The sequence below is a fragment of the Chironomus tepperi genome, unplaced genomic scaffold (genome assembly GCF_022539635.2).
Source record: "Chironomus tepperi strain 1889 unplaced genomic scaffold, CSIRO-AGI_Ctep_v1 contig_337, whole genome shotgun sequence".
Taxonomy (NCBI): Eukaryota; Metazoa; Arthropoda; class Insecta; order Diptera; family Chironomidae; genus Chironomus; species Chironomus tepperi.
In genome coordinates, this window is record NW_027226459.1 from 3,402,221 (window position 1) to 3,426,987 (window position 24,767).

A 24,767-nucleotide genomic window follows, 5' to 3' on the forward strand; every position below is an offset into this window, starting at 1 on the left:
TAATTTTTATAGTGACTGATCTTTTTGCTTCTTTTGAAAGGAAAATGAAGCAGGCTCATTAGGGAAGTATCTAGAGAGCGTGTTTTGGGATCAAGCCATCCATAATCAAACCATCCAAATTCTAAATTGAACAACAATCTTCAGATTATTAGAGTTAATCGAATAAAACCCTAGTTACGTATCTGTGGTTATCCTTGGTTACTCAACTCAATTCTAGTCTAAGTTCTCTTGGGCTTAAGGAGGGGTTTGGTAGGTTATGAAGGTTGGAAAAACTAAAACAGCTTAGCATATCCATGAAGACTAGGGTAGGATATCCCGGGTAGGATCTGGAAGGATAGGATATTCCGCGTATTAAACGGTAGAGTAGGATTGATTAGGATAGGATAGGATAGGGTAGGGCAAGGAGAGGGCAAGGGTAGGGCAAAGGTAGGGCAAGGGTAAGGCAGGATATAATAGAGTTGGATAGAAAAAAAGGTAGATTAGGATAGGATAGAATAGGGTAGGGTAGAGTTGGGCTAGGTATGATATTCCGAGTAGGTTAAGAAACTGGTCCTTGTACTATCTTTGATACAATTCAGACTGTTAATCAAACGGACCTAAACTCAAAATCATGGATTGACAGAAGCAGAAAGGACAACGATCGATAGACGGACCGACAGACAAATGACAGAACAAATTACACAGAAGGACAGAAGAATGAACATACAGACGAAAACAATTCAAAATTGTTTTAAAAAATATTAAAAAAATGTTTGGAATTGAAAAAATTTAAATTACCATCAATTAACGAAAAAATTAATTAAACTGCATCAATATGTGCATATATATTTTTGTTCCTGTGCAAAAAGGGGAGAAAAGTTAGTCTCAAAGTTACACACATGTTGAGAGCGAGAACTGTGCCTGCATCAAATGCTCTCTCTTTTTCATCTCCGTATTTCTATATTTCTCCGCACAACAGCACGATCGCTACTCACTTGTTTGAAAACATTGAAACGATTAACATCTCTTTGCGGGATTCTCTCTTAAAAAATATTAAGTCAGTGATCGTTCATATTTCAATTTGAGAATTAATTCTTAATATTGTAAAGGATTTTAACAATTTCCTTGTTTTGACATCAAAAATATAAAGCTGTGATTGTAAAAAAATATTAAAAAAAATTTCATACGTGACAAAAAAAGTTAAGAAATAAATCAGCTGCACGAGGAACAGAATCTGTATGTCTGTATGTGATGTGTAAAATGTTAAAAAATTAATTTAGAGTATAATTAATTTATTTGAGTCGAGATTCGGATTTTTAATTATAAAGATTAATATTAATTGAAATTAAATTAACAGAATAATGTTAAGACACTGACTATTTTTGGGAAACCAATTAGCGCAGGTGATTTGCAGAAAGAAACAAAAGATTTGAAAATTTTTGAAAGGAACTGAAATTTTGAAAATTTTAAAAATTGTGGAACTTGGAAAATTGCAAAATTTGAATTTTGTGAGTGATTTAAAAAAACTTTTAAATTTTGCAAATATAAAAAAAAATTTTTGCAAAATTGAAAAAATTTAAATTTGCACAATTTAAATCAAAGTGAAAAAATAATCTGAAATTTAAATCAATAATTTACCAAAATTTAAGGAACAAAATATCAATTTGAACTTTTTGAAACTAGAAATTCCAGTGAAATCAACTTTAATACAAGAAATCTTGCAAATTATAACTCAAAAATTTGAAAAACTTAATAAATTGAAAAGAATAATTTAAAAAAAAATCTTGAAAAGTGAAATAACTGCTAAAAAAATTAAATTTGTGAATTGAAATAAAATCGTCAAATTTAAAAAATTAAAAACAACAAAAATTAAAATTCAAATCTGAATTTGAATTGAGAAAGTCAAATTTAAAGGATTCTAAATTTTTAAAAATATTTTAAAATTAAAAGAACTTTTTTAAACAAAAAATACAAATTTGAAATAAACTTTTGAAATTTAAAAAAAGAATTTGAAAAATTCAAAAAAAGACTTGAAAAATCTAGTAAAAAGTTTAACTACGATTAACATTTTCAAATTTTGAAATTTAAACATTTAAAGTTTAATTCAAAATTTTACCATTAAAAATAAAATTTTATAAAATATAAAAAAAAACAAATTTCAAATTAAAAAATCAAGTCAAAATCTAAATTCAAATTTCTCAAAATTTGAAATATTTGAGTTAAAAGATAAAAATCCATAAATAATAAAACAACATAAAAAAGTGATCAAATCCAACAATGTGGACCCTCAGCGTGCATAAAACCACAATAAATTCATCAATTAACAATCTACACTTATAGTTAAAAATCTCAAAATCTTTAAAATAAAAATATCCGCAAAAAAGTAGGAAATCTTCATAAAAAATGGATATAAAATAATATTGACAGTAAAATTTAAAAGAAGACAAAAAAGAGAAGATCTTAAGACATCAAAAGAAGACAAAAAAGAGAAGATCTTAAGACATCAAAAGCACCAACAACAGTTGAACAGACAAAAAAAGAGTCACAAAAAAATAATCATCAAAAAAAGTAAAGCTTTTTTTTGTCGTCAATACGTCCAAGCAATACGCAAATCAATAATTGAACGAAACAACAAATTTGGATTAGTCAACAAAACGAAGGTGGGTATCACACTAGTGCCGTGTAGATATAAGTATGTGATTTTTTTCGTGTGACCATAAAAACACAGAGTCGTCACTTCCACCCAAAAACAAATGCAAACACACAGATTTCTTTATTATTTCTTTTATAAATCTTTATATAAGTTTTGTGTTCTGTGCTGCGGAAGTTTTGGCTTTTTGGGTGGATGTTAAGTGACACTCGATGCAGTTTGTCTTGTAGCTGATTATCCAGCCTTTACTCAGCCTCAATTAAAGCATCAACCTCAGCATTTTGGAAATCTGATGACAATAGTTTGACTTGTTCTAATATTAATCCTATCCGACGCGAATCGACTCCAAGTTCTCATTGTATATCGTACTTACTTACTTACTTCCTTGGCAAAGGCGCATGAGAGCTTTTTGCCGCATTTAGAGTTTTTCGAAAGCTGAAACTGTCTTATTAAGACATAGTCGATTAAAATTGGTCCAAAATGAATCGAGCAGATTTAAAATTTGTTGCTTAAAGCAGTGGTGGGCAACCTTTTGTGGACGGGACTTTGGGAGTCCGACTACTAGTGAAATTGCTGGCTTAGATATGTCAATAATCGTATAAAGGGAAACAATCGGGGGACTAAACTAAGTCAAAGTCAATCGAATTCAATCAAATCCAGCCAGGTCAAGTCAGAAATTAGAAGTTTTGGAAGGAAAGGATCAGTATAGCCAAAAATAGGTCGAATTAAGTAAGAATCTATTCGATCATCCTTAAATTGCTTTAAATATACTCAAAGTATATTAATAGTACAATAATAGTCAAAATCATTCAATAAAAGTCACAATAAGTATGTTTGAGTCAACCTTGATTGAACTCAATCCTTAAAAATCATATCATTCCAAAGCTAATGGCTTAAACCTGTCGTCGTCAACCTTTTATTTTTCGCGGTACACTTTGGGGGTAAGTCTCGACCATAACCGCACATGGCATGGGATTTTCAAAAAATGACACACTAGTTGTGTCCCGGCACACAGGTTGTCCACCACTGGTATGACATTTTGATGATTACCTACCTTGATTACCGAGCAAATTATATTAAGCTTGATTATCACGTCAACATCCACTAAAATGCGCTCTAATCACCAACAAAAACTAATAAATCAATTCCTTACTTACCTTTTGTTTCTGCGATTCAATCGCCACCATGTCTGAGTTTAAGTGGGCTTTTTTTTTTGCGCCGCGTTCTAGTCATTCACTCGCTATTGCCCCGCTTATCACACATCTTCATATATTTATTATACACACATTCATCGCTCTCTAACTAAGCTTTGGTATTTATATTTTCCATTTATTTCTCATTTACTTTATTGAATTTTATTATTTGTTATGCCGATTAATCTCCTGATCTGTAGTCCATCTGGAAATGATTCAATGATCACTTTTTGTGTAGCGTTTGTTCGATTGGTCGTGTGTGAATTTCTGGTAATCGTCATATTATTTTTGATACTTTTGGCATTCAGGCTGAGCTTTAAAATATCAAAAATTTGGCATAAGATTTGCGGCAAAATGACCTTAAATGGTTTAATTCTAATAATATTTTGTTGTTGTTGCGATAATTCCATTTGATTGTATGTTATGGGAGACTAGTCGTAATGATTTATAGCTGAGATTAGAGCAATGAATGAATGAATGATGAAGTATAGTCGGCATGTATACATATGGCAGAAAAAAATGGCAAAAAGTTTAAAAGGAATGAATATAAAACGTGTGAGAAGTTAGTGATGCAATTTTAAGTTATGAATGAGAATTATCAGTAATGTGTATATTTAGTTCTATCAGACATCCTTGGATGAATTATTAGGAATTTGAATTTGTTTGGACTTTTTTGAAGGGGTTTGAAATGGTTTGTAGTCTAATTCAAGTTCTGGGCTGTTTATATGATGACATTTGATCTTATGAGATGTATGATCTATTACCTTAGAAGCCGATCAGCCTAAACAGCACTATGTGGTCGGTACAGCACTTCTACGTTGGTGTATCAATGGCAAGACGCAATATTGAGCTGGCGATACCATTTTGGCTTCTTTCGATCCATTTTTAAGGTTGTAAAATGCGATTTGCCGCATTGTATCTCTCGGATAGAAGTCATTGATGATCCTTATCTTCTTTAATTAGCATAGCTGGACATATGCTCGATGAACGTCATGATTTGAAACTTAATTTCATTTAAATCCGGGAGCCAAAAAACTTCGACCTAGAAGTTTCATGCTGTCATCCAAGCCTAGTTTTCCCAGCCTTTTAGCTTTCATTCCAGCCTAGTGATCGTCCAGATTGGCAAATTAACACAAATCTGCATAATTTCTAGGTATTCACTGACTTGTGCATCTAAGGTTCCAAAGTATTTGCAATCTGCACAAAAATCATCTCAAATTCTCAATGACTCATACTTCACGGTACATCCAACTTTCATCTCCTTCCATCTCAATGGACAAATAATGATAAATTGATATTTATTTCGATTCATGAAAATTCTACAATCAACTGGAACTAATTTACACCAACAGCTTCGATCACTTGAATGAAGATATTGTCGAACTTACTCGACTTTTTTTTTACTGACTTAAATTGAAGAATTATGTGAGTTATTTTTGGAATTTATGCGAATTTAGCTAGTCCAAATGATAAGCATGTGGCATGACAAATTTAATGACTTTGATGATCCAGGTCATAGTAAAATGTACGGCGATCTTAAAACAGACTGTAATGGGAGCTATAAAAAAATATTTCATAGCATTTGTCTAGAAATGAGGGTGCCACTTAGTGTCGTTAAGTTTATATGAATATTGGCTGCATAGTTTGAGTGAGTCATGGAATAAATTTCTGTTGAGGAGGAAATCGGGGGGAAGGTCAGGTGTGGTTTTGAGGAATTCTGGTTTTTTTATGCAATTTATTGGAATTTTGAATTGGTTTTATAGTTTTGATAAGCATGAGCAGCACGAATATACAAATTTTAAACTTTAATGACGTAAAAAATGGGCGGAAATCAGCAGTTAAGTAGCATTCAAAGTAGTGTCATGTCTTGTCTTCAATGTTATGACGTAGCAGTGCACTACTGACTGCACAGTGCTGATTGGGCACTACTATTCCAACATGAATAGCACAAATCGGTCAATCGATTGAAAATCAAATCACAATTTGTCGCTAAGTCAGCGTCACGTCGGTCAGTTGTCGGATCTCGGATCAATTAACCGACTTGTTCTATTCGATTGGAAGTTATGGATTAAGATTCTATAAAAGCTAAAATTTGCATTTTTAAACAGAATATGAATTTCCTCAAATTACCAGTGTGGGGTAGGGTAGCGAAAGGTGGGATAAGGTAGGGTTTCCGGATTGTTTAAGAAACCGGCTCCAGTGGTGAGCAACCTATGTGCCGTTACACACATTTTTTGAAAATGTCATGAATCATATGTCGTATGCGGTTTCGATCAAGCCTTATCATCAAGATGTGCCATATGTGCCGTCGGTCCCTATTCAATCCTATTACATATTCAATTTAGAGCCCTAAAAAATGCGCTCAAATTCAGTCAAAATTCAAGTTCCAAGTTCCATCACAACTCAGAACTACTAAAAGACGATATTCTCAATTGGCAGACATGATTTTCCACTTGCTGCAACACTCAACATTAAAATTAATCAAAACCAATGCACACAATCTTAATTATTTTATTACTCTTATCTCTCCCTCTCTGTCTTTCCTTTTCAATCTTTTCCTTTATGTTTTATTTTTTTTTTTTTCGAATATAATAGCATTTTATGAGGCAAATGTAAGAATTTATGGGATTTTAATTAAAGCCTTTTGAATTTATTTATATATATATTTTTTTTTGTTTTTATTTCTCAGTTACTCGCCGCGAGTATGTAGACGTTTCTTCTTTTCTTTCATGCTTGCTTCAAAAGAGAGTTTTTTTTTTTGCAAAAAAAAACTGAAAAAAAGCACTTGAGAAGAAGAAAAAAATAGAATTTTCATTCTGGAACTTCATCGAGGTTTTATACTCATCTTTTGTAAATTGACTGCTTCACTGACGCCACTTTGATTTAATTTTTATTACATTCGGCCTTTTTTTTCGCTTGAGAAATGAGCGATTAGTGGAAATAATGCTTCAAAATATCTTCTTCTTTTTTCATCTTTCTTACTTCTCAGTTTCAAGAGGAAATTTTCGTGTGTTTGTTGAAAAAGGCGGGACAGTTTGTGTGTGTGTGTGTGTACGGGATTTTAAAGAGGGACTTAAATTAATTTAAATTGATATCGACATTTAATGGTTGTTTAACAAAACAGAGAAAAGAGAGAGAAAACAAATGAAATTTTGGGTCTCGTACTGATGCAGTGGTGGTCAACCTGTGTGCTGCGGCACACCTTGGTCACTCAATAGCCTCAAAATCCCATAAAATCTACAATTCAATAGATTCTCCAAAATATTCTAGTGTCCCGCATCACACAGGTTCCCCACCCCTGCCCTAATGTTTGTTTTTAACGGATTAATCTTTGTTTTTGGATTTATGGTCATTTTTGGTGGATTTTAGAATCTCTTTTTATTTAATGTTATTTATTTTTTAGGGATTAGAGGTGCTTGATGAGGCCAACTTTTTGTGTTGTTTTAATTAATTTGAGATTAGATTTGATGGCTGTTTTAAGGGGGAGATTTGTTTTAGATATAATTGGTTATTTAGGTAATTTTGGCGCCTGACAAGAGTTTGAGGCTATTTGTCTGAGATGTTGGATGAATTTTTAATGTTTGGGATTTAAGAGTTTTGATGTTTTGTGATGATATTTGAGATATATTTTGCTACATTGTAGATGGATTAGATTTCTGTATATTGGTTGTGCTGTATGGCTTGAATATGCTCAGCCTCAGGGCGGCGTATCTCTGACTTCGTGTCAAACTTGGTTTAAATCCTGATAGACATTGACTGTCTAGTTTTAAGATCAACAATACGCATTACGGCGTACCTAGAGCTGTTCATTTGGAACTGTCTGATAAGAACTTGTCAATTTGGAATTTTAGTCATGAAAGCTTTGTTATTGTTGGACTGAGGCTCATGTAATGGCTTTTTAAGGAAGATAAAACGTGAATAATTCATATACGGCACTTTGCCATATTGTTGAATAACACCTGCTGGCTTAATAATAGATCAATTCGATCGGAAGTCGTAGGAAGTGTGTTCGAATCCCATTCGGGAGACGTGGGTTCGAATCCAGAATTAAACTTTTCTGTTAAATATCCTGCATCTAAACCTAAACAGCACAAATTCGGTTATTAACTCACTTCCTTGGCTGGGGCGCACGAGGGCCCATTGCCGCGCGTAGGGAATGTCTGAAGACAGCTCTATCCTTCGAAACCTTCTACCAGTTTGGGAACAACAAATTCGGTTAATTGATCAAAAATCTGATCATAGTCCGGCATAGAGCTAGATTAGGCTTAAAAACGATACAATTCCAGATTCATACCGACCTGGTGTCGGAATTTGGATTGATTGACCGACTGGAAATTGTCGGGAATAAGCAGCATCACCCAAAAAGTCATATCATCCTTTCCAAATCCCTAACACCTCACACCCCTCAAATCATCATTTCAATCCACACATTGTTAGACATTTTTTGCATTCTTTTTTTTTTGTCTCCCTGTTTTCAGTCACTGATTCAATAAAAAGTATCCACATCATGTCATTGAATTCAATTTAAATCTGCACTCATTTAATCTGCACAAACAGATCGTGATTGACTGTAATTGAATCATTTTACAATGTAAAAAAAATTTACTTTACCGTCATGTTTTCATTAATCTCTACTCTCCCCATTTATGCATTTCAATTGTTCAATAATAATAAAGTCGCTGTCTCGGTTATGTACTTTAGAGGCTCCAGATGGATTTTGGGTTGGGGGAAAAATTGAATATTTGCTTTTGTCTGGACAGGAGTTATGTGGAAGGTTTAAATTTGAATAATTGATGAGGAATGTGGAATTAAGGTACGGTGTCATGCAGAATTGGCAAGACTTTGAGAATCTGGACTCCTAGAGGCTGTTCAGACTCCAATGTCTAGGCGCCTCCACTGAACAACTCTAGAGTCACTAATACCTCATCAGCCATACCTTAAGAGCTCTTAAAGCAGTCCCACAAGTGCCCACATCTTGCATTCGGTACTTGATAGCCCCTAGACATCACCCATAATACAAACATTTTTCTGCCTTTTGATTCACTTTAACCCGAGGCGAGACAAGTAAATTGAATCTGATTGCCATGATGCACTTCCGATTTTTGTTTTTTTTATGTATTTCATGTCTAAATGGATCTAATTCACTGAATATATTACATTATTAATCAATCTTTCTCTGTTTATGGTCACTTCCGTATATCCTACTTTAGTTACTTCCAACATGCAGTCATGTTACTTTAATATTTCATTATTAAATGAAAAGTCATTAGTTTTCGGTATTCTGAAGCGAGTATCGCCCACAATAATTCGCAATCAAAGAGAGATCGGGATTCAGGTCACTGTCGTTTCCAATTTAAGCAAAACACAGCACGGTGGCAGCTTCTAACATAATTCAAAACTTGATCATGTGTGTGCTCATGTACAATTAATACGATATTTGATGCACTTTTGGAGAGAGATGGAGGAAGAAGAAGTAAATAATACAAAAAAGGGGGAAGTGAAGAATTAATGCACGAGACAGAAGTCTTTGATTTTGATTTCTTTGTTTGAGGATGAATTGTGAGGGAATTTGGTGAGAGTTGAGTTGAGTTGCATTTTGTCTGGGTGGGAATGAACAGATGTGTCTTATTTGATGCTTTGTTGTGCTTTATGTGGAAGCATTTGGTCTGTCATCTAGTCCAGTATTTAGTCGGTCATCTAGTCTAGCACTTAGCCAAGTACCGAGCGTAGTAGCACCCAGTCTAGCATTTAATATAGTACTTAGCGTGGTATCTAGCCTAGAATCTAGTCTAGTAACTAGCTTAGCATCCATTGTAGCAGCAAGCCGAGCATTCAGTGAAGCACCTAGTCTGGCATCTAGCCAAGCATCTAGATTAGTACCTAGCATAACACCTACTTTAGCATCTAGCTCAACACCTAGTCTAACATTCAGTGTAATAACCGTTTTAGCATACAGTCTAGCATTTGGCATAGCACCTAGCCTACCACCTAGCCTAGCACTTGGCATAACACCTAGACTAGCAATTAGCCTAGCACTCAGCCTAGCATTTAGCTTAGCAACTGTTAAAGCATCCAGCTTAACATCTAGCGTCTAACATGCAGTCTTATCTCTTACTTAGCACACAGTCTACCATTTAGTCCAGCATCCAGTCTATCATCAGGCCAAGCATCTATCATAAGATCTAGCCTAGCATGTAGTCTATCTTCTAGCCAAGCACTTAACCACCCGCCTTTACTCAAAATAATAAAAATCAAAAAATGTTTCTCTTAAAATCCATTAAAATGCGCTCTAAAACCCACAGTCATCACCATATCCACATCACTCTATTCTAACCAATTCTTTTATTACTCTTGCTCAGTTCGCTTTATAAGAATACACGCCAAATTGGGATAAATCGCGCGACTCCTTCACAGCGGGACAAAGATATTCATATGTAGATAACTAAGATGTTTTACAAACGAAAAAAAAAGCATTTGCTCTTAAGTCAATTTCGATGACATCCAACACACACCGTCATGACGAGGAAGAGAAATTGAAGTGAGACGACGAATGATGAAGAATTGAATGGGATGGTTTGACTTTGAGGTTGACAATCTCTTTGAGGAGGAAACGTGACATTTTGTGATGGAAAAATTTGAAAAATTGGAATTAAATGTTGGCATAGCTAAGTTGAGGTGTAAATCACTTTTGATGGATTTTCATCATTCTGGGTCATTTTATGGTAGCTTGATGTCAGTATAGAACTGGAAGTTAAGCAATATTTTTATGATTTTATTACAAGCTTCTCAGAATTTAGTTCAAGCTTTTTCCAAATTTTAATGTAAATTTTTCTTGGAAATTCTCTGCTGACTGTAGCTTATTTTCTGCAAAACAAGTCAGTTTGTTAGGGAATTTCCGATTAATTTCAATTTTTCTCATTGATATTTGAGTAAATAGCGGCATACCTAATTGATTATTAGATGACAAATCGAACTTAAAAACCCACATTAATATTAATTATGACGGAATCGATTTTCCGCTGCCGATGGCAAGCTGAATGTGGAATTTCATTAAGAGCTCATTTGACAATTCCTAACAGACAAAGAGTATCCCAAGAGTATGCTTACATAGTGCAGAAAGACCACTACGATACCTAAAAGCGGTGTCTTTAACTGTTAAAGTTGATGTGTAATGTTTGGGGGAACTGAAAGGATGTTCAATTACTCCTTAATGTGGCTCATGCCAGTCTATTGCTGCATTCGCATCGAGCAGAGCTCGAAGTTGATATGTTTGAAGTCGACTCGACTTAAATGAACTCGACACTAGTCGCCATCGAGCTCTGCCCAACACAAAATGAATTGAACCTTCTCGAGCAGCACAAATGATGAAGACTTTGCTCTTATTAACATCAATTTGATGCAGTCTGTATTTGGTGATCATTTGGGTTCTCCCTGGACGCGACGTTCATTTGATGCAAATTAATGAGTCCTTGACCAAGCTTTCTACATTTGTGTCGATCGGATTTGAATCTCATTCCTAATAACAGACCCTGAAGTCGGCTTGAGTCGACTTCTCCATACAAAATCCGGTTCAACTTCAAGCTCTGCTTAATAGATCCCATTAATTACCGAACCCCTTATCATCAAGTTAGCTACATTACAGCTTCCATAGACTAAACAGTCTCGTAAATCAATAGACTCTCTCAATTTTGTATGACTCAAAATCAATCGTGTAAGCAAAAAATAAGATTAATAAAATACGTAAAAGGAATTCAAATTTTGCGACGTGATTTTGATCTCGTGATATTCTTTTCTGTGTGCTGCATATGAATTAAAAATTTCACGTATAACAATTTTGCTTGCGTATGAAGAATTTTTAATAAAGATTCAGCAAGCAATTAATCATTCATGAAATATTTATATAAATATTTTAAAAAAATTATAAATTAAATTACTGAGATGATTTGAGAAGCTAATTTGATGAGTAAGCAGAGTAAGTTCCGCGGAATTTTTTTGCATCGTTGATAATTATGGGAATAGCACGTGGAGGGAAATTGTAATAGAATTGAACCGAAATCACATAGAATTCAAGACAGTCTCTAGGCTTGCTGTTAACGGGCACTTGAGCAGTACACCATGTATGTCAGGGCATCTTTAGGTCGCTGTATTAATGTAATGATGCAAAGATGGTCTGACAGCTCTGTGACGACTGATTTCAATCCATTATTAAGTAGGTTGGCCAGAGGATTTTCGCAGAAAATTGGGACACTTTTGGAAAAAAAATCGGGACATTTTGAGGCTTTGTCGGGACATAGCAGCAAGGTAGAAATGTACAGCAGCGTCCCGACAAAAATACAGCAGATGGCCGCCCTATTATTAAGTCGGAAAATGCAATATGCCGCAATCATTGTGCTGCTCGGGACTGTGACTTAGCAGTGTCTAAGTGACTACATTAGGCTGCTCGGATTAATCGAATTATCTGAAATATTTGCTTTAAATCTGACTTTAAATTATTGATTCTAAATTTATTGATCCTCAATTGAATAAAACAAATGACATCCGCGACTCTAGGCTAGACAGCATCTAAATACATGCTTTGACATCTTTTTCATCTAATATGCTGCTTTTTAAACCCAAATAAATCTCAAAACCACATCAAAACTTCATAAAAATTCCAATTCATCCTTAAATAACTCCAAAAAAAAAATTGAGACAGTAATCATACATCTCTCCGCACTCAATATCAATATCACTCAATATAAAGATCAGTTAAGGAGAAAATACAATAACAACAAAAGAGATTAAATAATACATATTATTTGTATTCTCATAATATCGGGTTCATTTAAATGTTTATTGTTGTTGCTGTTTCATTATAAAATTTACGGATTGTAATTCCGTTTTCGTTATGTGCTTATAAAACCCTATTTTGTACTGCCTTTTGGAGTTGATGCTTTAGCAGGTATTTTTGGGAATTGATGTGGAGTTTGGGGATGGTTTGTCTGGGTTGGGAATGATGAGTCAATGGGTCGGGTGTTAATTAAGGTTTGATCAGCTGTTGATCAACCTAGATGGGACTGTATGTTGGAGCCGTACCCGACTGTAAGGGTACCCGCTAAGTCATCATGTTAACGACATGACGAGTCTAAATGCCGACAATTTTAATGCCAAACAATTAATTTTGTCGGTTCCAATTCCCACAACAAACAAAGCAAAAATTTATGCGCTACATAACCTCAATAGCATATCCGCAACATTAACTTTTGTACTAATTTTTTTATATACATATAGCATTTCGGAAGAAAAGAGAGAGAAGCAGACAGGCAATGTGGCGCCCACCACCATTAATAGAGCCCACCTTTTGGCCTCATCTGTTCTCTTCATGTTAAAATAAAGCAGCATCAAGTAGACCTTCTTCTTCTTCTTCTATCTCTTGATCGTCTTTACGGCGTGCCGAGAGAGTGACTGATTTTTCCAGCAACAGTTGAAGAAAAAGTGAAGCAAAAAAAAAAACCTCAAATTAAGATTTAATTTCATCTTCTTTTGGGATTCTTACTGCTGCCTTAACTTCTTATTACTTCTCATACTCGTGTCGCGCTTATATTTATTTATATTATTATTCAGTCTGTGCAATTGAGAGATTTTTTTTTTACGGATGAAATGACTTGAATTGGATTCAAATTGGGAGATTAAATTGTCGCCACTGAAGTAATTTTCACATGTTTATTTGTGTGTATGGACATGATTGTTTATCGTTATTTAAAGAATGAGATTTGTTGATAAAATAATAAGATGAGGTCTTGCTGTCGTGGATTGTTTGGCTGTAATAGCTGTTAATTATTGAATGTAAATAAAATTAAGACAAACTTACTTACTTTGCTGGTCGTACAGATCAAGTGTGATCCATGGACTCCCTCAGTCGGCTCCTGAAGGTGGTTCTATCGCTGGCTACCGCTTGCCAATTAAAATTCAGACATTGAGTTAGAATTATGGTGGTGTCGGGCTGTGCTGAGCTATACAATCGGAATTTTGCATGTAATGAGTCTTGTTTGGAATTCTTTCGACTGCCTGAATAGCACAAATTGGATAATCGATCAAAAACCCCATCCTAGGCTGTAGTATGACAATGACTAGGTTCCTGATTCGGGTTAAATCCGGCACTCTACCTAAGTCATGATGGGTGTTGGATTTTGGATCTAATAGCCGACTTGTGCTATTTGAGCTCATGTACTGTACCTTGGTGGGACTCTAAAGCATATGTCCCTTTACTTCACTGGTCGTACAGATCAGGGTTGCATAACAGCCACCTGTGACAGGCAAAAACTGTACAAATTCTTGATAATTTGTATGCATTCAAGAAAATCAGTTTTTGCCTGTCACAGGTGCCTGTTTTGCAATTCTGGTACAGATCAACTGTGATCCATGGCCTCTTTTAGTTGACGTTTCAAGCTGACCCTATTCCTGGCTGCCTTCTGACAATTCCCAAAACCAAATGTACCACTGTCTCTATTAACTCAGCCTCTTTCCATGAGTTTGACCGCCCTCACCTTCTTATACCATCTATAAAGTCAGAACATCACATCACATCGACATCAAAATGGGTCTGAAAAATCTTAACGATGCTGTCAGAGCTCTTGTCTTTATGAAGTTATCATGCCAATGAAGCAGTGTTCTGGCAACATTGTTGTGCTGCTTGGGGCCTTTGTTGAACATTTTTAAGAGATTTGTGATAAAAATATCCAGCATTGAAATGAAATAAGCTTGAATATAGATTGAAATGGACTCTGAACAGCAATTCTCCATATTCAGTCCAACTCAATGACTAAACCTCAATTCTTAATCCCCAAAAGTCAATTTCATTCATAAAAAAAGCCACAATACCAACGATCGACAAACGGTGAGCATCGAAAAGAAATAGAAAATGCGGTAATTGTAATTCATAATGAAAATAAGAGGCAGTTAAGCACGTGGGTAATATAAAATGATATGTATATGTGTTGCTTTATAACTGAAGAGAGCAGCAACACGGAGAAGAAATGAAAACAAAAATAAAACACCCACAAATGTGATTCAACTTTCATTCAATATTCTTAATGAATGGCTGACTTTTTTTTTGCTGCTTGGTATGGAAGTGAAAGAGATGTTCATGCGCAGGTTTTGTAGCGAAATGTTAGGAAAATGTTGAATGATGGGTTAAGAGAGAATGTTGAGTATGGATAGTCAAACTGATCAATGATCGCAGTGGTTATTTGATGATTATTAGAGACTGGATCAGAGCTCGAAGTCGACTCGGATTTTGTATGGAAATATCGGTTTAAGAAGACAAATTTATATGAAATTAGAGCCGATTTTAAACTCTAGACCGGTTTTATGCGAAGCAAGTGAAGTCTCATATACCCTAACAGGCAAAGAGACAGCTTTTAGGTACCGTATTGGTCTTACTGAACCATGAAAGCATTCTATTTGCCTAGTAGGGTGTAATGAACTTTGGAACTGATCATGATGGTCAGCCATGTAGCTTCATCATCTCCTGACTCATAAGCATTAGAGAATCAGTCTCAATGATTGAGAATTGTTCATTTTATTGAATATATTTGACAAAAATTCAAGTTAATTGCAAATCAAATTTGACATTTTAACTTCAAAAATTGTCAGTTATGAGTTCGAATCTTACGATCTAAATTAGAATGACAACTTCAAAATATAAAGTTTTTTACTTTTTTTTACAAAAAACTGCGCTAAATTTCCACAAACCCGCTCCAAACCTTCCCAACTTCTTCATCTCTGCGACTTCTCCATGATCATAATAGCATCGTCATTTTTCTCTTATATTTTACATAATTTTCAACTTAATAATGATGGCTAGGGAATACACCAAGAGTAAAATGATGCGATAAAAGAACTGAACATATATCGAACATACACAAAAAAAGCATTTTGGCGCCTTCTGGCTTTTTTTATACTCAATCCGTCTTTTTCTCCGTTTCGTCAATAATCTCGTCTTTAATACTTTAACGATTCTCGATCTTTTAATGGGTTTTTTATTTATTAATTTATCTTTCTCTCCTTCTCTCTCTCTTTCCAATGTGCTCTCTTAATTCTGTTTTTCCCTTCAGATGATCAAGCTCCGTTGCTCTCGAGTTCTTCTTTGTTTTTACTTTAACACTGACAGACTCACGAGGAGGAAACAAAGATTTATGTAAATTTGTCGAAAATCATGTCACGCACGAAAAAGACTTATGCATTGGCGACAGGGATGTTGGATTTGGTTGATGCAATTTTTATGTCATGTTAAGGTGCCAATTTGTTGGTTTCTGTTGATTTGACAGAAATGGTTTGATTCCGAATAGAGTATCCTGAGTAGAACTCACGTCCTACTATTTTAGGTCGCATGGTCCTATCGGAGGGTCATTTGCTGAGCTATAAAGAAGTGCTTTATATAGATCATACATTTTCTGGATCACTTCTTACTACTGTACTTCCAATGATATACGGTTAGAATTTTATGGGTCATAGAACTGAAATATCGATCGAAATTTGTTTGTTCCTATGAATCATGCCCCGGTTGAAAGACAGTTACAAGAAACAGATTCCAACAAATACTAATATGGAAGTCGTAGGACTCGAACCGACGACTTTCGTAAAACACTTTAAATTTGAATCAATCAGCTTGCCCAATACTCCACAGCAGCTCCTACCTGATTTATTGACGTGAGCCTGTTTTAAGCCTTGCTTCTCTTAATGTACAGATCAATTGTATAGCCAGTAATTAATGGTATCTCAAGCTGACTCTGTCATCATTCTCTAAAAGCTTGTAAAGGATTCGCTGCTTTATACCGATCGGTACAAATAATTCATGACATCAAAGTGGCAATTTCCATGTTAACCGTCATGTGACCACCAACTAATCATTAAATATATCCAAAAAAGCACATGACCAACAGTTGTGCAGCTTAAAGACACAGCTTAAAAACACATCTTAAAGACCACAAAGAACAACACAAAAAGAATCTGTGCTACTTATTATATCTCAATCAAGAATAATTCTCAACTCCTTCATCATATTCCCTTAATTATTCCACCCAGCAACACTAAAAAAGTAGCTCAAAAGAGTCTTCATAAAAACCTCTGTCTACTTAAACTGAAAACAGCAGAAATAATGAGATTCACAAAAAAGGTAGAGAAGTAACAAAAAAAAAATCCCCAATTCTTTATGGTCATGACACTTAAAAGCTAAAGAGACGAGAAAAATTAAAAGACACGCTGAAGAAATGAAAGAGAGCCTCAAACTCAAAAAATTCAATAAGGTAATCGCGCGCGATTCTTATATTTTTTTATGACACACGCGGGTGTCTACATTCGAATGTCAGCAAATACATCTAACACATAAAAATCAATTTCTTTTAATTGGTTTCAGTAGGATGAAAACGTCGTCTTCGGATGAGATACATGTGCAGCACAAAAGAAATTGAGGAGACGTGCAGCTCTCAATCGACTACGTTATGACTAGTGACTACGATTGGAATTAACTGTTTATTTATGACTATGACTTGACTTCGTTTCGAATATTTTTTTTTTGCTTCATTTTGGGATGTCACAACTTACTGACCAGTGCCGACGGCGACACACCAATGGGCGAGAGAGCTATAGACTAATCTTAATATGTTCATTAATATGTTTATGTTATTTACTGCGGATTTAATAGAGTAAAAAGAGAAATGAAATCATATGTGAGCAAATTGGACTACGACGTTGGTTGGGTTTTTTGCGTTAGCGTAAGTTTGTGGGATATGGAATGACTTTATTAAGCAGTTTGGTGGATATGGAAGTGATTATATTGTTAATGATCTCTAAAATCTGTTTCATGATTACGATTGATATTAATGTGATTTAAGTTGTTGATTGCAACTCTAGGATGCAACTCTAGGCTTGCCTAGACACAGATAAAGCTTGCAGTCTTTGAAGTCCCAGTGACAACTCTAGGATACCTCAATGTAATGAATCAAGCTACAATTTGAGTATCTCGAACTATTCCGAGTTTGTCATGACTAAAAACACCGAAAAAGCATCCAAATCAGACTAGACAGTCCCTGGGATCGAACCCGGGTCGTTAGAGTCGGTTGTCCGATGCTTTAACCACTATGTCACTGCTGCTCTTTCGCTGTCTCAAGAAAAGTAACAAATATGAGTATTTATTTCATAGGATCAAATCTAGCTCACTCTAGCATCCCAAGTGACATAAGTGAATAAGGTTCCGTCTCTGGCTCCATCATAGTTGCATTTAGGAACATCAAATGGAGTCTGCTTTATCTGCTAGCCAACAGGAAGGCTCACGGAGATGCAGTCTATTTGGTATTGATAAAAGCAACGTGAAGCTCTTTCTTGAGTACCCTAATAGGCAAAGACACCGCTGTTAGGTACCGAAGTGTTCTTTTTGTACCACAAAAGCATGCTTTTTGCCTATTTGGAGTCGCAGCTTCCATTACTGTACCTCCATATCATGCCTATCTACTTTTATATATATTTTGTCATCCAAATGCGTCTCAAAAAGATCACATCCAACACCTACAAAAACATTCTCCAACTCATTTCCTTCTCTTCATAAACACCTTTTATATAAACAGTGTATTTTGTTGCGGTTTTTTAAAAAAAAATTGTAATTTATGTGACGACAAATGGGGCAAACTTAACCTGGGGGTGGAAAGAAGAAAGAATTTTTGTATGCATGAATTAAGGCCTGCATTACTGTAACAAATAAAACCGTCATAGCAATTGCAAATAGCTTGCGGATGGAGATCAATGAAGTTGGATATATGTGGATTATGTGATTGAGTGACTTCCAGGTGGAATAGGAAAGGCTGTAAATTGTAAAATGTTGGGAAAAGTTGGAAAAAAATTGAAAAAAATCTGAAAAAATTCAGCAAAAATCTCAAAAAATTGAATCAAAAAAATTTAAATTTCTAATTTATTTCCAACATGGTCTGGTAAGAATTCCCGATGATTCATACCCAATATCAAATAATATTCAAGTCAATAAGCCCACCAAAAAATATTTTGCCACATCATAGGCATCTCCATATAAAGTCCAATAGTCTTTTTCTATCTCATCGTAAATTCTATCCAAAAAGTGCCTTTTTTCTGTCTTAATACAAAATCATATCCACCTGGAAGTGGGCAAACAGGCCTAAATCTCAATTATAATTACAGATTTTAATTTTTACATTTTTTAAAAAAATTAGAATTAATGAATTACTCAATTAGTGACTTGATTCAATGACTTTATCTATCTAAATATTTTTTTTTTCTCACCTCGCAGCGATCAAAAGAGATGAAAAAAAAAAGTTTTTCATGTTGGGCGTTTTGTGCTTGCATCTCTTAACTCACTTTTTGATGCTGTTTGTTGTTGTTGTTTTTCTTGAATGCGAATTGCGATCGAATAAAAATTAAATTAATTCAGAGACAGTGCAATTTTAATTGAAAGCATTTAAATAATTGCCAATAAATTTTCACCTTCTCTTTGGGAATGAGTTGGGATTGTTGGGGGGATAGAGCGCATTTTTGTTAGATTTTTATGGAATTTTTAGATTTAAGGAAATGTTTGATTAAAGTATTTAATTTTGTTTTTGAAGAATATTTTTAAATGTTTAAAAAATTTAAATTTAAATTTAAATTTAATTAAAAAAATCAATTTAATAAAATAAATTTTAACTTAAATTTCAATTTAAATTTTAATTTAAAATGTTGAATTTAAATTTATTTCTAATTTAAAATTTCAATTTAAATTTTGATTTGAAATTTCACTTTAAATTTTGATTTAAAATTTCACTTTAAATTTTGATTTAAAATTTCACTATAAATTTTGAAATCAAATTTCAATTTAAATTTTGATTTAAAATTTCAACTTAAAATTTTGATTTAAAATTTCGGACTTAAAGTATAATATTGAATTAAATTTTATATTAAAACTTGAAATTTAAAATTGATTATGAGTTTGAGTTAAATTTTAAATATATTTTAAAAATGTGAATCTGAAAAATTTTTTCAAATATTTTGATTTTAAACTTTAAATTAATTGAAATTGCAAATTTTTAAATTTCTAACTTTTTGAAACTTTTCAAATTATTTTCAGTTAAAAATTTTGAATTTAAAACAGTTTTTCAAATTAGATCATTTATTATTTTATTAAAATTTTGAAAAACTCTTTACAAATTTGAAATTTCTTTTTAAATTTTTGAATAATTTTTTGAATTTTGATAATTTTAGTGAAATTAAATTCAAAATAAAAATCTTTAAAAAATTTAAAACTCAAAAAAAATCAAATTTTAATTTTTCAACTATTTTAAAGACAAACTGCATCCACAAAGCACCGCCACACATTATTAAAACTTCCCATTAAACAGAAGATAAAAAAAAAAAAATAATAAAAAGAATTAACATTTCCTCTGCCTTTGCATTATTTCCAGATGACGAAAGTACAATTTGCAGCAATATTTCTCTTCCTTCACATCATTGAATGTCATCGAATTCATTTATCAGATTCAATTATGGATATAATAAATACACAGCATGTAGAAAAGATTTTAGCTGATCGTAGGCAAAACAGTAATAATCTTGATGAGGATGCAACAGAAACAGAAACCGACGTATATCCAACATCTGATACAATTATTGATTTTGATTACAACACAAATCAACCGCCACGGAATCGCGTGCCATTGCCAATACGTGGTGATGTCATCATGAAGTATAATGACACGTCAATAATTCCATCACTTGCTGATCGACATCCAAACATTGATCCAAGTGTTATAGCTGAACTTCAAAAATATCGTGGCGATAAAATCCTCAAGTCAAGTAAAAGTGCACTTTTTATAGCCAAAAAGGAGCTCCTAAAGCAAGATTGGTGCAAGACGGAGCCATTTGAGCAAAAAATCCGTGAGGATGGCTGTTACAGCAAACGCATTACAAACTACTTCTGTTATGGTCAATGTAATTCATTTTACATACCAAAGATGTCAAAACGACGACCAAAAGCACATGGCAGTAAGCGTGATCATCGGAATAAGCATCGAAATGACTCATTTCGATCGTGTGCATTTTGTAAGCCAAAGGAATTCAAATATACAACAGTCATCCTCAAATGTCCATCACTGACGCCAAGTTATCGTCGAAAGCATGTACAGATTGTAAGGGAGTGTCGATGTATTGCACAAAATATGAACTAAGGATATACTTTTTTTTAAAATTTGTTGTTACATAAAAAATTGAGAAGAAATTATTGCGATTTTATGCTAATGAAAATGATAAAGTTAAAGAATATTTAGTGATGTAAGGAATGATTTTTTTTTTATGTACATGAGAGAAAAAAATGTTGAGGTTATTCTGAAATTCTCAGAAATATTCATGGAATCGAGTGGTCTTGAGATGTGAGAAGTTTGGATGAAATATTATTTTTTAATTGGGATATTTGGATATGAAGTTTTGAATGAGAGATTATTAGGCATTGAAGTGACAGTCAACTTACAGTTTGAACAGTTAAATGGTCCCTAAGACAAACTCTAGTTAAGATGCCTCAAGATGAAACCCTACCGAATTTAATTGGGTACAAAAAATGCTATACTTACTGTACTGACCGTACTGATCAATTGTGATCCATGTCTTCCCTCAAATTGGACCTAAAGCTGGCTCTATCGCTGGCTTCCGTCTGTCAAATGGCCGAAACATATGACCAAAGTAAAAAACTATCTCTATCAACAGTCTTCTTCCAAGATAGTGGCATACAAGTATTAAATCCAAGAAACTCAATTTGGTTCAATAATCAGACACTCTAAAAGTCAAGTAATGTACTAACTGTACTTGTATGAAAAAAATTAATAAGTACAGTAACTAAAGCACTGTAATTTGGAGTGTCTGACTCTGGCCCTGGGTTTAGTCACTGGGTTATATATTAGTATTGTCGGAGTGATTCAACCTTCTAAAATAATCCAGGAAAGCAAAATTAGAAATGTCTTGTGTCATGAGTTTAGAAACCTGAAAACAGGAGATGTAGAATTAGGAATGGTCTTTATTGCTCACGAATGTGTACATGCTCTGTTCTAAACTAACATCAAATGGTCAAAAAGCCAGATTTGCTGTAAGAAAAGTCAAAATATTCATTGCAATCCCCGATTGGCACATAATAAATTGTGGGCAACGCGGTATTGAGGCCGCAAGTGCTTTGAAAACCACATGGAGTTAACAAGCAAATTTTTAAATTAATTGCTACTTAATTCTAAGCATAGTGCTGCCTCGTCTCCGAAGTCGCTGCATTTCAAAATGTGCCATTCCGTAAGAGAACAACCTGAAAACTCCCCATCTAAATTCACAATACTCCATCCAATAACTACAAAAAATTCTCACCTAAACCAAATTTCACCAGAAACAAAAAAAAATTGCCAAAATTCTCACAATTCAAGACCACACCATGACATGATGCTGTAATAACAAGAATTTTGTGATTATTTTATTTTTTTATTATTTGAAAATCTCTTCGTGATTTTTTCACTTTTTTATACTTTTTCTGCTTTAATGCATTAAAAATTTATTCAAAGGCATGCGTTTGACATTCGACATTGTTTCTGTTATTCAGTTCCAAGACCAAGAATGAAAGAAGTCGGTTTCCCGGTATGAGAGACGAGAGGAATTTAGTTCAAGTTCAAGGACAAAGAAAGAATTGTTAAGAAATGTTTGTGAGCCGGAAACAAACATAAGAAGGCATAAAAACCAATTACAATGAATTGAACGTGACTTTTGTGCCGTTTACGACATTCCATTCATAACAGATTCTTGTGGAATTTATCAATAAATACAATGAGAATTTCTTGGAATTTTAAGAGGATATAAATCGGCATTAAATGTGTCACACAAAAGGATTACAATTGTTCCAAACTCATGCCTTTGAATCTCTTCGGAGAAATATTTATTTTTAGAACCTTCTTTTTTGAAAAAGAAGCAATTAATGTAAAAAATCGGAAGTAGAAAAATTTCAAAATTCCAATAAATTATTGGTAAATTGTATTGTCAATATTTCTTGTAAATTTGTCTTAAAAATAGGCATGAAATCTTAGAAAAGTGTGGGATTCTTGTGAGTTCTTAAACATTGGCTTCTCGTTTAATGTTGCTATGGCTTCATCGTCTTAGATACATTGAAATGAAATGAGTTTTTTGCTGAAAAAACGTAATTTTCAGTTGATTTTAAAGAGATAATGTTATAAAGTGGGTAAGGGAGGGCTCGAAGTCGAGTTGAAGAAGGTCGAATCGAGTCAACTAGGTTTAAGTCAAGTCAAGTTGATTAATTTTAAGTCAAGTCGAGTTGACTAGACTTAATCTGTGTCAAGTCGAGTTGACCAGCTTTGAGTCAAGTCGAGTTGACTCGCTTTGAGTCAAATCGAGTTTACTTGATCATGTGAACTGGTGAGTCATGTTACTTGACTCAGACTTGGTCAAGTTCACTTGACTTGAAGTCAAATTGACTAGGTTTTAGTAGAGTAGAGTTGACTAGGCTAAATTTGTGTCAAGTTGAGTTAATTAGGTTTTTTTTTTTCAAGTCAACTAGACCAGTTCTAACTCAAGTCAACTAGACCAGTTCTGAGTCAAGTCATGTTGACCAGTTCTAAGTCAAGTCAAGTTGACTAAGTTTGAGTCAAGTCAAATTGATCAAATTTAATTTGAGTTGAATGGAGTCGACAAGCTTTGATTCGAAGTCAATCTTCATTATCAAGACAATTTCACCTATCCGATACCCACTAAACCTGTACTTTACATAGATGCACACCCAATTTCTCTAAAAATACACTCAACCTCCAAACTTCTTAATTAACCTTTCAAAAAAGAAAGAATCCAACTCATCTCATTAAAACCACAAAAAAAAAAAAATTGCCATAAAATCCCTTTAAAGCTATTCATCAAAAGTTTTCCGTCATGTCGCCCACAATTCCGCAAAATTATAACCTAACAAAAAAAAATTATTATCCTTGATGAAAATAAATTCAAAGCGACCAAATGTGGGCTGGTAAATAAACAACAAAAAAAAAATTTCATTTAAATTTTCCATTTCAATTTTAAATACACAACAGAATGTAGAAAGGCCTCCAAGATTATAAATCAAATGGATAGAAAAAAGGAGGCAGTTATTAAGAAGTTTATTTTCTTCTGTTTTTTTGTGTGTGTGCTGTACGGAAAAGGTTAAGATGTGAAAATTCAAGGACAGATTTTAATTTTAAGGAGTTTTGAGGTTTATTGGATGGAATTAAGAGTTGTTTAGGGACCAGAGTAGCATAATGGTCGGTTAATCGATCCTTAATCCATGATCAGGTCGGCGTCAATTTGATTTAGAGTCACGTCGGCCTAGGTCCGATTATTTATAGATTAATCTATTGTTTAAACCTTTTTGTGCTACAACATACCTTGGTAGTAAGCTACGACCGCACATGCCATGTAATTCAATTTAAATCAGAATCACGTCGGTCTTGGTCCGGATTATTGATCGATTAGTTCAGTGTTGTCTATTTTGTTCCACGCTCGAAGCGGACAGAACGTGTAGTTCATGACATACCCCAAATTACCTATTTTTGACACTCAAAAATGCTTAAAAGCCTCAAAAAAAATTCTGACCTAAAAATTCCCAAATAAAACTGAAATTTCCTCCAAAACCAATCCACAAGCTTCAGCCTTACCATCCAATACCCAGAAATCTCATCAAAAATAGCGTCAATCAACCCCACGTGATTCTCAAATTCCCACAAAATCCATTCAATCTTTCAAAATTCAAATTATCAGCTCCCAAAAACGCAAAACTCAATTTATTCCTTAAGCAACCGCCAAGCAACTCAAGTTACAATTTCGGAAGCCGTTGGTTACGCAACCACACACAAAAAAACAAAGTTTCATTTCCACAATGTAAAAAAAACTAAAAGTTTATTTGAGGA

General features: G+C 33.9%; 1 protein-coding gene across 1 annotated transcript; it reads left to right on the forward strand.

The window, feature by feature from the left end:
- The first annotated feature begins 2,327 nt into the window (after positions 1–2,327).
- On the forward strand, positions 2,328–23,337 carry LOC139093624 (uncharacterized). Its single transcript, XM_070644390.1, has 2 exons — positions 2,328–2,639; positions 20,265–23,337. Exon 2 carries the CDS (start codon positions 20,265–20,267, stop codon positions 21,024–21,026), a length of 762 nt encoding a protein of 253 aa, XP_070500491.1. The 5' UTR covers positions 2,328–2,639; the 3' UTR covers positions 21,027–23,337.
- Positions 23,338–24,767: the final 1,430 nt, after the last annotated feature.